General features: G+C 36.0%; 1 protein-coding gene across 2 annotated transcripts in view; it reads right to left on the minus strand.

Moving 5' to 3' along the window:
• beta'COP (coatomer subunit beta') overlaps window positions 1-14,732 on the minus strand; it is a 79,240-nt gene that overhangs the window by 54,798 nt on the left and 9,710 nt on the right. For both annotated transcript variants that reach the window (XM_083114807.1, XM_083114806.1), the window contains exons 4-6: window positions 13,970-14,118; window positions 10,786-10,984; window positions 975-1,365 (exon numbers count right to left, since the gene is read on the minus strand). In XM_083114807.1, coding sequence (XP_082970933.1) covers window positions 975-1,365; window positions 10,786-10,984; window positions 13,970-14,118 — 739 coding nt within the window. The remainder of the gene's footprint in view (window positions 1-974; window positions 1,366-10,785; window positions 10,985-13,969; window positions 14,119-14,732) is intronic.

Genomic DNA, 14,732 nt, shown 5'->3' on the forward strand with positions numbered 1-14,732 from the left:
TTGAAATGTGAAGACTAAAATGTAAAATTACAATCTGCTACAATCACGTACATCTAGCCTTCAGGCTAAGGTAACAGAGGTACATTATTTCACCATAACAGATCCCCACAATATAAAAACAATACAATTAATCTTTGTAAACCATACACAATTTTTCATTTTCTTCGGATTTATAGTGTTGTAGAAAATGCTGCTTTTTTGCTTACATTTATAAGTACACAGCAGCTGGAGAACTTTTTGCTGCATGTAGGAATTCTATAGGAAATGCCAAGACTAAGATCTATAAAGTAATATATGATAACCACATCTTCACGAACCTTTCTGATAATTATGATCCTATTGTCAACGTACTTTCGTTATCAATCAGATATCTGGACTGCAAGTTTTACTTTTATATTGTTTCCAAAATAAATTCGAAGGAACCATAATTTTGTACAAGACTGAGAATTATAAGAACCGAATCCAGGAGTGGAAGTGAACTGCTTGATCATTTTGCAACTTTTTCTCTCGCAGACTCCAAAATGCATGTAAATTCCAGATGATCTGCAAAATTCCCTGACATTTTCCTGTTTTCCAGGTTTTCCAGATGCGTAGCAACCCTGACAATAGAATTAATCATGATTTGCATAAGTCTCAGAATAATTCAGACATCGTATCCGTAAATAAACACTAAATCTCGTGTTTAAGAGTTTATTTCACATATGCAGTATTCCATAACAAAACATGGTAGGAAAATACACATCACACATTTCCAAAATATGAAAAATGAGCATTATACTGTGTTATTTCATATTTTGGGTTTCCATCAAAAACGAAATATGCATCCCCCTACCTGTGCCTTAGAAGTTTGATAGAACCATTACACAGATCAAAATAGGGTTAAGTCCTGCCTTTTAATAATTCTTTCAGGTCAAGACCTAGTGCTAACAATGCACAAAACATTCCACATAAATAGCTGTTAATAAAAGCCTTACCTTCCATGAGGATTGTGAGCAATAGTCTGTGGATAAATCTCACAGCTTCCCATATCCTTGACAGCCAATGGTAGACGTTCACCATCTTTAATATCAGCATCTGACATGGCCTTGAGATTAGCCTGTTGAATTTCTGAATGACGAGCCCATATTATCTTTCCGCTGGTATCCATGGACATCGCTGGTTCCTCACGGCCTACTTTGATCATAATGCTTCCTTCATCGTAACCAAGGGCTACATTATTTGAACCCCTGAGCGATGCAATGGTCCACACTCTTTCCAAGCCATAATTCAATGAAGACTCAAGACGATAGGTTCCAGCATGCCATATTCGCACGGTGCCATCTTCAGAGCCAGTGAGAACTATCGGTAATTCTGGGTGGAAACACACTGAAATAAAGAAACGAAAAGGTACATTAGGTTCTTTTGTGTATGCTGATACATATATCATCAATATTTCTTTGAAAGATCAAGGATTTTAGGGCTGATCTGACACCACTTTGAACAGACAGCAATACAAATGCCGATACTCTTACCGATTGCAACTGATACCAGTATAGATTCTTGAAAATTGTAACAATTACAAATTGTTCATCATATTTATTGATTAATAGTAATTAGGGCTATCCCGATACCACTATGAAAATTGTAATAATTAAAATAATTAAAAGTTAACTAACTAACTAACTAACTCTCTAGCCTTCTTAAACCCCAAGGTTCATGGCTGCAGCAACACAGGCCTTCCATCTGTCCCTATTTTGAGCAAGATCTATATACTCTTTTCCATCCCTACCGATTTCCCTTAGGTCCATCTCAACGTTGTCCCTCCATCTTCGTCTTGGCCTTCCTACAGGTCTCTTACCATCTGGTTTTCCAACAAGAATCCTGTAAACTCCTCTTTCCTCTCCCATTCGTGCCACATGGCCTGCCCACCTAAGTCTTCTTGATTTAATTATTCTAATAATATCTGGACATGAGTACAAATTATGTAGTTCTAAATTATGTAACCTTCTCCACTCACCTGTCTCCTCATCCCTTTTAGGTCCAAAGATTTTCCTAAGGATCTTATTTTCAAATACTCTCAATTTATGTTCCTCTTTCAATGTAAGGGACCAAGTTTCACATCCATATAATACTACAGGCAAAATTACTGTTTTGTATATTTTAACTTTTAGTTTCTTAGATATTAAACGAGAAGACAAAAGTTTATGAAGAGAGAAGTAACATGCATTTCCTGAATTAAGCCTACTTTTTATTTCCTCTTTAATATAATTTTCATTTGTTAATATTACTCCTAAGTATTTGAATTTGGAAACTGGTTCAAACGAGTTGTTATCAATAATTAGATTTTGATTATTACCTAACACTTGGTTTCGGCCTGTAAGCATATATTTAGTTTTCTCTTTGTTAACTTCCAAACCTATCTCTTTAGCAGTTTTGAAAAATATCTTAGCATTATTCTTAATCATATTTATAACAGTTGGGCTGAAAAGTTCATAGGCTAACATAGTAAAAAATATTTTTCTGACAAAATTCGATTTTATTATTCAATATAGTTGCCTTTGAGAGCGATACAACGATTATAGCGGTCATACAATTTTTCGATGCCATTTTTATAGTACGATTTCTCTTTAGCCTCAAAATAGGCCTCAGTTTCGGCGATTACCTCTTCATCAGTGCTAAATTTCTTTCCAGCGAGCATTCTTTTAAGGTCTGCAAACAGGAAAAAGTCACTGGGGGCCAGATCTGGAGAATATGGTGGATGGGGAAGCAATTCGTAGTCTAATTCATATAATTTTGCCATCGTTTTCATTGATTTGTGACACGGTGCATTGTCTTGATGAAACAGCACTTTTTTCTTCTTCAAATGGGGCCGTTTTTTCGTGATTTCATCGCTTAAACGCTCCAACAACGCTATGTAATAATCTCAGCTATCTTGATCAACTTCACTTTACGATCATTTAAAATTATTTTGTGGACTTTTTTGATGTTTTCGTCGCTAACAGCCTCTTTGGGACGTCCACTGCGTGCATCGTCTTCGATGCTCATTTCGCCTCGTTTAAATTTAGCAAACCACTTCTCAACGGTTGATTTTCCTGGTGCAGAGTCCGAATAATGTTTATCAAGCCAAGCCTTGGCTTCAACAGTATTTTTTTTTCGCCAAAAAGCAATGCTTTATTAACACACGAAATTCTTATTTATCCATTTTTTCACAATAACAAAAGCTGCTTCACTCACAATGCTATATCTCACGAACAAATTATCCGGCAGCTGTGAAATTTATACACATATCTTTTGAAGGTTAGTACTAAGTAAAAATCACATGGATTTAATTCTAGTAACGCCATCTATGAGTCAGCCTACGAACTTTTCAACCCAACTGTTATCATCCCCCAGTAAGTCTACATCATCTGCATATGCTAACAACTGAGTCACACCATTTAATTTTAGTCCTTCTTTAGTTTCTTTTACCTTCCGAACAGCATATTCTAAGGCAAAATTAAAGAGCAATGGAGATAATGCATCTCCTTGTTTTAACCCATCATGAATTGTAAATTTGTCAGACATATTAATACCCACACGAATTTTACTTTCTGTTTCACTGGTGCATATTTTTATCATACTAACAAGCTTCTTAGGTATTCCAAACTCTACTAATATATTATATAATTTATCTGTTTTGACCGAATCATATGCTTTTTTGAAATCAATGAATAGCTGATGGACATTTTGATTATATTCCCACTTTTTTTCAAGCGTCTGTCTGATGTGAAAAATTTGATCTGTAGTTGATCTGTTACGTTTAAATCCACATTGATAATCACCTATAATTTCATTAGCATATGGGGTTAGTCTTGTTAAAAGAATGTTAGACAATATTTTGTATGTTGTTGAGAGTAGAGAAATTCCACGGTAATTATTGCAGTTCATTTTATCACCTTTTTTAAACACAGGAACAATTATGGATTCTTTCCACTGTTGAGGGATTTCTTCTTTATTCCATATTAAACAAATTAACTTATGAATTTGACATATTAATGAATTTCCACCATATTTAATTAACTCAGCTGGTATTAAATCAATGCCATGTGCTTTGTTATTCTTTAGCCTTTTAATAGCATCTTTAACTTCAGTCAAGTTAGGTTCTGGAACTAAAGGTTCTGCTGTGTGTACTTCATTTACTTCTGATTTATCTCCTACATGGACATTTAAAAGGTCATTAAAGTAGTTCTTCCATCTATTTAGAATATCGCTTGGGTCAGCTAGAAAATCACCGTCTTTATCTTTTATAAAGTTTACTTTAGGTTGCCACCCCTTTCTAAATTCATTTACACCTTTATATAAATCTCTGATATTTTTATTTTTGCTGTTTGTGTCAATTTCGTTAATTTTACTTTTCAAGTAATCTCATTTTTTTACTTCTAAACGTGCGGTTAACTTCTCGCTTTATTCTATTATAATTGTTTAGATTTGTATCATCAGAGTTATTTAACCAAGTCTAGCGTGATTTCTTATTTCTATTAGATTATGACATTCGTTATCAAACCATGGCTTACTTTTTCTTGGTTTATGGTATCCTATACTTTCGTTAGCTGCTGATTCTATTGCATTACGTATGTGCTCCCAATTCTTATTTACGTCTGTTTCATTTATATTTTCATCATCATTTAAATCCTGGAAAACCTCAAATCTATTTGACAGTTTAATTTGGTAATCTTTCTTAATTCTTTCATCAGCAAACTTTCCTGTATCAAATTTTATAACTTTTAGATTTTGTTGCTTATGATTTATCACTGAGAGTCTTTCTCTTAATTTAGCAATTACTAAATAATGGTCACTGGCACAGTCAGCACCTCTATGTGTACGAACGTCAATTATACTAGTATGCCTTCTCTTATCAATGAGAATATGGTCTATCTGATTATGAGTTTTACCATCTGGAGAAGACCAGGTATATTTATGGATATTTTTATGTTTAAAAGTGGTACTTTTCACAATTAAATTCTTTGAGGTTGCAAAAGTAATCAATCTTATACCATTATCATTACTTAATTCCTGAAGACTTTCTTTACCAATCGTGGGTTTAAATGTCTCTTCTTTGCCAATCTGTGCATTACAGTCACCTAACAGAATTTTCATATCATACTGAGAAAATTTATCAAAGACCTGTTCTAACTCTGTATAAAAATCATCTTCAGTATTATCATCTTTATCTTCCGTTGGTGCATGTATGTTTATTAAAATAATTTTACACCACCTACCCTGTAAAACTGCATATGATATGATATCCTATCATTAATAAATTCTATTGTTTTAAGAGCCGAGATAATTCTATTATTTATGAAAAAGCCTGTTCCAAAATTATGATTTTCAGTACCACCATAGAAAAAAGTATAATTTTTAGTTTTACAATTACCTTCTCCTGGCCACCTAACTTCCTGGACAGCTACTACATCTAATTTATACTTCACTATCTCATTAACTGTACACTGAAATGCCCCAGGCCGGTAAAGGCTCAGAACATTCCAGGTGCCTAATTTAATATCCTTATTCCTAACGTAGATCTTATCCTTAGTCCAGGGACCTCCCAAAGTAGTCCCCACCCGGAGATCCGAACGGGGGACTATTTTACCTCCGGAATATTTTACCTTGGGAACATCCATGGCCTTATATTTCTGTTTCTTGACATGTCTTTTTACAGTGCAGAGTTGTCAGCTCTACGCCTAACCCCCGATATGAATGGAGGAACTACTACACAAGACAAACACAAACATATTAGACAGCACAATTACTACACAAGACGAACACAAACACATTAGACAGCATAACTACTACACAAGACACACACAAACACATCACAACTACTACACAATATAAACACACACACACCACAACTACTACACAATATAAAAAAACACAAACAAACAAACAAACAAACAAACACACACACACACACACACACACACACACACACACACACACACTCACTCACTCACTCGTGGAAGTGATCGATTTGCAATACCGGGACGGCGCCACTCGTGGAAATGAGCAATTTGCAATGTCGAAACGGCGACAAGATGCCACTCGTGGAACTGAAATTTGGCGCTCACGTATAGAAATTCCTAAATTATGTGGAATTAACACTGGTCTGATTGTCTATACACTACTGTGGTAGCCATAGACAAATGAGGTTTGGTATTCGTTGTGTACTTGTTGCTGTGTCTACAGCGTTGCCGCATTGTTACTTTTTCATTTGGGGTATGAAAAGGTGCCTTGAATTACAAAGTTATATGTAATATCTTGAGTTTAATATTTACATTTGTTGTACAAATAATAAAACTTGGAAATAGAAATGTTATTAGTTTATTATTAATTAGTTATTGAACAGATAAATTAGGATCAGTTAGTTAATATAGGCACATAAGTTTGTTAATAAAACAATAGAATATTGATAAAAAATAAAAATTAAAGCCTCTTTGTTGTGTGGAGCGTGGCGTTGTATGGCACAAAAACATGAACCCTACGAAGTGAAGAAAAGAGACTACAAGCTTAGCTTAAGAAGTGTGGCTGTGGAGAAGAATGGGGTTGTCAAATGGACTACAATCATTTCAGTAACTTATCTTCCAGTGAAAATACAACACTCTGGATGTCTTTGTAACTGAAATTTGGCGATTCTTTTTATGATCGTTTGCAAAATATCAGCTGCATGTTTATTTACAGCTTAATGATAATTACACCATTTACAGTTTAACATGAATAGTATGCTGTACATTATTCTACACAAAACTTTTTTTTTTCTTATAAAAATATTGAATTGTAAATCAAGAGAAATATAAGTGTGTTTACACATTACATTTCCCTTGCCGAGAGCTTCATCCCATCAGTACATAATTTTGTTTCCTTTCTCAGAGCCTAATCATCATTGAATGATTACGAGTTTAATGTACTTTCACCAAAAGTGATTCTGATATATACAAATTCCTTATGTACATTATTATATAAATTATTTCTTTAGTGATTTAAATCAAACCACCTTCCTATTGAGGCAGAAAATTATGAATGAAAAATTAATATTATAGTGAAAATTTCTAAATCAGAATTCTGAATTGTAATAAATAAAAGGGCATAGGTCAATAGACTGTATTTTAACTGGGATAATTCTTTGGTTGGGAGGCTGAGGTCATTAAAGCATTACATAAAGTGATATGAGTTTCTCATAAGACCCAAGTCATCCATAGATATATTATATTTTATTTTTCAAGCACGTGGCTCCTTGAAGAAATCCCCCTCGTTGATAACGTTGAGGACGTGTTGTCAATTCAGAGGTTCTTATCTGCATTAAGAAAAGATATTGCAAATTGTCCATGCAGCCAACTTCAAATAAGCCGACAATACCCTGACGTTTACCAGGTTCTAAAGTCAGTATCGTCGGAAATTTCGCATCCATATCAATGCGTTGTACAGCCAGGAAGTTGCCGTTGGTAGGGTTGTTTTGAAAATCATGTTGAGATTCTAACAACTTGAACCAATCCTGAAAAACAACTTGGCATCATGAACTTTTTCTTGATTTTTACCATTACTTTCTTTGTTTTCCAAAAGGAACATACACCGTAGGAATTTTATGGTGTGCTTTAATGATTCTGCGACAATGGTAATTTACTTCTAACTGTTCATCGTAGATGAAGTAGAGGGAGATTATTTCCGTACCATTTCTGGCTGTTTTGCATTGGCAACTTGGGAGTGAGTTATAACTCCCGACGCAGCCACTCAACAAGTGAGCCGCTGACGTCATCTCAACCCAGAACCTATCGCTAAGCATCTTGCTCAGGCTGTACGCGACCATCAGGCTCGTTAGCTAGATTCGCGCAGTCCGCTGGAGATGTTCCGAAAGTAATTCGACTCTACTCACCCCAACCGGCAAACGGTTGAGCCATTGTCTAAAAGGGCGTTTAAAATCGAAGGTTCAGAGTTTGAGGCCTTGCCTCCTTTGCGACTGTGCCTTCATCAACCTCAATTCGTTGTTCATCCACATCATCGGGGTGGAAAGGGTGGTATTTTCACATACTGAAGTGTCAATCTCACTTCCACGTAGTACACCATGGACTGCATCATCGCAGGCTAACGAGGCTGTGACGTCTGGACCCACAGTGAGGATATTTATTTCCCTGTGGGTTTTGTGACGTTGAGTCTTGATTGGAGAGTAACGGCGTTACCACGACGCTACCGAGGAGGCCCAAAGGTCTTGTGCCTGTCCTTTCATCCGTGGTGGAGTCGTTATCTCAGCACGCTACGATGCCAGGGGTCATGGGTTCGAATCGCCGGGTGTTTTTGTAAGAGTAGTCTCTTGATCAATTCCATAATACCACTCATCCTCGACTTCGGATTAGCCAAAAGTGCCCCCCGCCAACGCTCCCACACACAAAAAAAGAAATAACCAAACCAACAAATAAAATCTTCCACGTCACCGAGAGGCGGAAATGCGAATGAATGATGAAGGGACGATGACGGAAACAGCTCTGCTCATGTCGGGACTCGAACCCAGAACCTTCGGTGGCATGAGCGTCAGTTCACGGCGAAACTCGTTCGACAACTGAGGCGGATAGAAGTGCGACGCTAATTAATAATAAAAAAACGTTCATTTGCTTACCTTCACCGAGTTAGAAGCGCAGTACTTTAAGCACCTATATACAAACTGGTGAGAAAGAATGGAGAACTGCCCACGCGGTGGTGGTAGAGCATGACCATTGATAATAATGACTGCCTCACGTCGTACGACTCATCCACAGAAAAAAATGGGCCCTTAATGTAATATCTGTTGAAAAAGATCGCAGACCAAAGGAACAAAAGAATCCTTGAGAAAACCAGATGCTGAGTAGCAATTTCATACGTAGTTCAGAGGTCAGGGGGCGATTAAGCAGTAAATTTAGTTCGGTGGTGCTGCGAGTAGGGGTGCGCACAAGAGCACTGAACACAAGATTTAGCTAATCGGGACTGGACCTACAGTTCAAATAGGGGTCAGAACCACTATGTGCCTCCACCGGGTATCGAACCCGGGACCACTTGAGGTGGAAGGAGTGGATAATTAAAAGTTGGTTCAAAATATTGATTTATATTAGGGAGATTTCAGACCGAAGCGAGAAGCAACACATGTTGCTTGGGAATGAGCCAATCAACAGAAACATTTCACAGCATAGCAGCATGGCAGGTCACACAAGCATTGGTGAAATTCTGAAGCAACACGTGTGTGTGTGTGAAATCTCAATTGGAGTGTCAGTATTCCATTCCAACTGTATGCATAAATTCTCCAAGAGTTTTAATTGAAACTATTTAAGAATTAAATCAGAATATTAAAATACATGTTATATACCGTGTTTCAAAAAGATTCATTTGATTTTGAAGTTATTTAACTCAGTAACCGTTCGCTAAAACACATCGAACAACATACTGTTAGGAAGAGGATATTCATGAGTTTCACATGATTGCCGGAAAAGATGCGAAATGAACAGCAAAATGCGAAATTGAGTCTTAAACACGAAATTCAGAGTTTATTTACAGATGCAGACACTTTCTGAAGTCAGAATTATCCTTTGAGTTATGCAATTCACGGAAAATTGATTAATTCTGCTCTAAATACCATATTTGAGAAGCAAAAATGGACCCTTTTATACAGGAATAAACTTAATATTCTGGTAACTACATAAATCTTCTATTAGAAGGGATGTGTTTATTTTGTGTAGTAAGTGCAGTTTTTAAATCAAATTTGGGATTATATACACATTTTTTAGAACGAAAATGTCATTTTATATACTGCTTTTCCACCACTATAACAGCGAAATTTTATTATATTTACCACTTTGAACCCAAAATTGACTGTTTTAGTATCAAAATTTTGCTTTTTAATTTACCAAAAATATGTGCCTCTAGTTATAACTTTTAAGTATCACCTTTGGTGTGGGTAGTAATCAGTATGGGTACTGATATTGGTTCAAAGTAGTACTGGCTCAACCTGAATATCAATAATGGAAAAGATTGTGTTAAATAAGATTTGTATCTGCAATCTGAACATAAATGTTAATTTTGGCATAATAATGGCAAATCATGTTAATTCATAATTTGTGGATATTCATTAAAACTAGGGATGGGACTGATTAATCAGTACTCTATCGAAATCGGCTGATATAGGAATATCGGTGTATCAGTAAATTTTCCCATTATTTTACCGATCCGATATATCGAAAAATCTCATAATTTAGTGCAAAATTCTGCCATTTTGTTGTAATTTTTATGGATAGTCTCGATGCCCTACATTCTAAAAAAGTAATTGTGTAAATATTCATCTTCTTTTGCACTGCAGTCACCTCGAAACACACATTTATTAAGGAGATCAATGAACATTTCAGGTTCTTCAAGGACCATTTCGAATTTTATATCCGATTGATAGAATATCGGTTATCGGTATATTTTATATCGGTACTTTATGGGTATCGGCCAAAATTTCATATCGGTAAAGGTAAAAAAAAAGGTAAAGTACTCCCCTGTGCTTAGCACCATGCCATGAAGGCGTATACGGGGTAACGCCCACACTTTCTTGATCCGGTCATGAGTGGGGGTGATGTGATCAGCATCACGCCCCTGACCGCCTTTACCCCCCAGGGTTTCCCCCAGGTACCCATGTCATTCGATGCTGGGTGGCTGCCGGGGCCGCTTCCAGCCTTAGAAAAGTTCCCGGATTTGAACCGGCCCATCCCTAATTAAAACAAGACTACTACATATGCATGCATGTACACACTCACACACACATGAACTTACCAGCTGAAATATTTTGAGCATGGCCTTCAAGGGTCTGCACGCAAGTCTTGTTCTGATAATCCCAAATCTTGACCAATCGATCATCAGCACCGGAAATCAAGTATGGTTTATCTCCACCATGGTAATAATCAACACAGTTGACCCCCTTCTCGTGACCTTCCAAAGTGAAATTTGGATTTGAAGATCCCAGCTGCCACACCTTTCCAAAAAATACAGAAAACAAACATGATATCAATGTGAAGAATTACAAATGCATAGAGGGATGGATATTTTGGTTTTTGACGAAAACACAAAATGTGAAATACCTAGAGGCACATATTTTTGGTAAATAAAAAGGCAAAACTTCGGTACAAAAACTGAGTCAATTTCAGGTTCAAAAGCGGTAAATAAAATAAAATATCGGTGTTATAGCGGTGAAAAATTGGATAAAAAGTGGTATATAAAAATACATTTTGGTTTTAAAATTGTGAATACAATCCAAAATTTGATTTTAAAACTCACTTATTCCACAGAACTAACATTTCACTTCTAATAGCACATTTATGTAGTTATCAGAGTATTAAGTTTATTTCTGTGTAAAGGAGTCCATTTTTGCTTCTTCAATATTAACAGCAGAATTAATAAATTTTCTGGGAATTGCATAAATCTCAGGATAATTCAGACCTCAGAAGGTGTCGCGTTGGTGAATAAACCCTGAATTTCGTGTTTTGCAGTTGATTTCGCATTATTTCGTGACAAAACATGGTCACAAAATGCATCTCACACCATTCAAAAACGTGGAAAATTAACACTACAATGTGTTTTTTCAAATTTCGTTTTATTGTCAAAAACGAAATATGCATGCCCCTAGAAATACCGCATTTACTCATCTATAATGTGTACTGTTTCTAAAATTTTTGTCCCTAAAAACTGTGGTGCATTTTGTGTTTACGAAACCCTATCATGTTATATATCGTTGTAAAGCTTAAATTCTGTAGTAATATGGCAACAGTATTCCATTCAAGATTGCGACACTAATGTGCAATGCGGTTGAAATAAGCTCATCACAAAATGAAGGAACATTCTGATTCTCATGGTACTTTGGATGAAAGAGAAGATAAGGAAAAAGGAAATAATAATTAAAATGTATTAGTGGCCAAATAATATGACATATTTGGAGTGTGTAAATGCCTTAATGGAAGAAAAATTTGCTGCTAACTGCTAATTTGAAGGTTCTGAATATGCCTCCTATAAATGTTATGTTAGTCATGGAAAAGTATATATTTTGAAGCTTTTTTAGAAAAAGTAAAGAGGAAATGAGCAAAACTGCATTTAAAAGTCTAAAGGTCATGTCCCACAATTTTTAACTTTGTAATATAATGTTCTGCTACACTAACAAAAGCAGTGCGTTTTGGTAAAATTTATGCATGCACCTCTTACAACTAAGAAAGCCGTTTCTTGCATCTGAATTATCCTGTGCATGATAAACTAGATATAATTGTTTGTCACTTTTACCTATCAAAATCCAGGGTGCGCATTATACACGCATGCACATTATACATGCATAAATATGGTAATATGCTGTAATGTTAATTTTTCTTGTTTCTGAAAGGAGCGAGGTGTATTTTCCCATCCTGTTTTGTCATGAACTGCAAAATGTGAAATACTCTCTTCAACACAAAATTTAGAGTTTATTTACAGACATGACATTTTCTGAAGTTTGAATTATCCTGTAAGTTATGCAATTCAAGGAAAATTATTTAATTCTGCTGTAAATACTTTGAGAAGCAAAAATTGACAGGAATAAACTTAATACTCTGGTAACTACATAAATGTGCTATTAGAAGGGATATGTTTACTTTGTGTAATAAGTAGTTTTTAAATGAAATTGAGGATTATATTCACAATTTTAAAACCAAAATGTCAATATATACAACTCTTGGTTCAATTTTTCACTGCTATAACAGCGAAATTTTATTTTATTTACTGCTTTTGAACCTGAAATTGACTCTTTTTGTACCGAAATTTTCCATTTTTCAATTTACCAAAAATATGTGCCTCTACAAATGCCCTATAACAACATGTGCTGTAAATTGCATATTCTTAATATATCCAGCACAAGAACTGAAACAAAGTATTTCACGAAAACATCTTATTTGTATTATCGGGACTAAATGCTTCCCATGAGGTGATCAAAAGAGCATTTTCGTTACGAAAAGAAAGACTGAAGATTGGTGGATTGAGAGCTGAAAATATGGAAATCTGAGGGTGCAAGATCGGGGATGTAAGAAGGATGGTTGACTAACCGCCTAAACAAACTCTTGGATAGCAGCTCTTGCCACATTAGCAGAATGTGTGTGTGTGTGTGCATTATTGTGTTGGAGCAGTACTCGATGGAACCTTCCTGGTCTACTCATTCATTTGAGTTCTTTTCACTTAAAGTGTGCAGTATTCTGAACCTTATCCAAGGAATGCAAATGTCATAAGATGATTGAATGGTCAGATTACCTAATTCTCGGGTCGACTGACGTGGATCTTAGTGGATTAAAGCATTTAAACGGTCTTCATTAAAGCCCGATGGTCTTCCTGAACGTGGAGAATCACTCGAGTGAAAATTGTTTCCTCTCATTGAAATGACGAAACCATTTTCTTCTCCTGCTTTAAGATTTACATGTTGCCATTATCCCCGTACACGGTACAACTGGTTTCAGCCATCTCCGCTGCCTTTGCTCCTCTGTTAAACCCAGACAGAAGAATATGTCGGAAGTGTTAGTTTTCTTTTTGCACCTGACACTTGTTGTTCTTTAGTACAAAAATAACACTGCCTTCCTTCAGACCTGCAAAATTCAATGTGTATTCACAAGCATAACAATGATGAATGTTAAACGATAAACAAACTGCTACTGCCACAGTGTTGCCATACCAAACACAAATGCTACGAACTTATGCACCAACCCAATATTTTATACCGTATCAGTAGAATATCATTTATAGGTAAAGTTTATATTGGCATGTTATCAGTGCCAGCAAAAAATGTAAATTGGTGCAGTTAATAAAAAAAACCCAACATAATTGGTTCTAAGTACTACAACTTATGTACTTTATGAGCATGACAGTACAGACTACAGAAAACAAGATATGATTCATTAACTTTCAGAGATAAATAACGTTTAAAGCTATTTATCTCAAATGTGTTTCTTCTTACCTTTACTGTTCTATCAAGTGAAGCACTTGCGAATGTGTTGTTGTCCTTTGGATTAATGACTATTTGCATAACGTAATGGGTGTGTCCTTCAAACACCTGTTGACATGTCCATTGCTTTTCCCAATTCCACAATTTAATCAGCATATCATCTGAAAGAGGTGAAAGGTTAAAACTTAAAATTGCATGCAGTGTAAAGGATAGAGGCAGTATCTTTGCACACTGAGTTCTCCAAATTTCACTCTTGTAACTTGTTTGCTGGGAATGAAAAAATCTCTCAAATATATTACTTTGTTCAACTTATTTAATGAACCAGTGCCACCATTAACATTGGAACTTGCAGTCATCTGCTTGATGGGCTCCTGGCCTGCATTGCTATGCTGGTGGCCATTAGGATGTATTGATATTGCTGAATCATCTGTCACTACTTGAGCAAGTACAACCAGATACAGATCGCAATTATAGATGGTACACGGTTGGAACCATATATTGTAAGGGGTTCTCTCACCAGATTTGTCGAAAGTTGTCAGTGGTATGGTATGATGTAGGGGGTGCAATGTGGGGAGATGAGGGTGGTAGGAATGGAGATGAGGAAATGGGGATGCACTCATGGCTGATATGAAGGCTTCCTCCCATGTTTTCCGTACTGAGGTGTTAGTGGATTGAGGTAAGAGACGGATGTTTGCTACCTGGAAGCAGTCGTTGATGGGGATATTGTGGTAGTTGGTATGAATGGTAATAGTAAAGTCCAGATTGTGGGTAGAGG

The sequence above is a fragment of the Lepisma saccharinum genome, chromosome 29, assembly GCF_977018435.1.
Source record: "Lepisma saccharinum chromosome 29, izLepSacc3.1, whole genome shotgun sequence".
NCBI classification, from domain to species: domain Eukaryota; kingdom Metazoa; phylum Arthropoda; class Insecta; order Zygentoma; family Lepismatidae; genus Lepisma; species Lepisma saccharinum.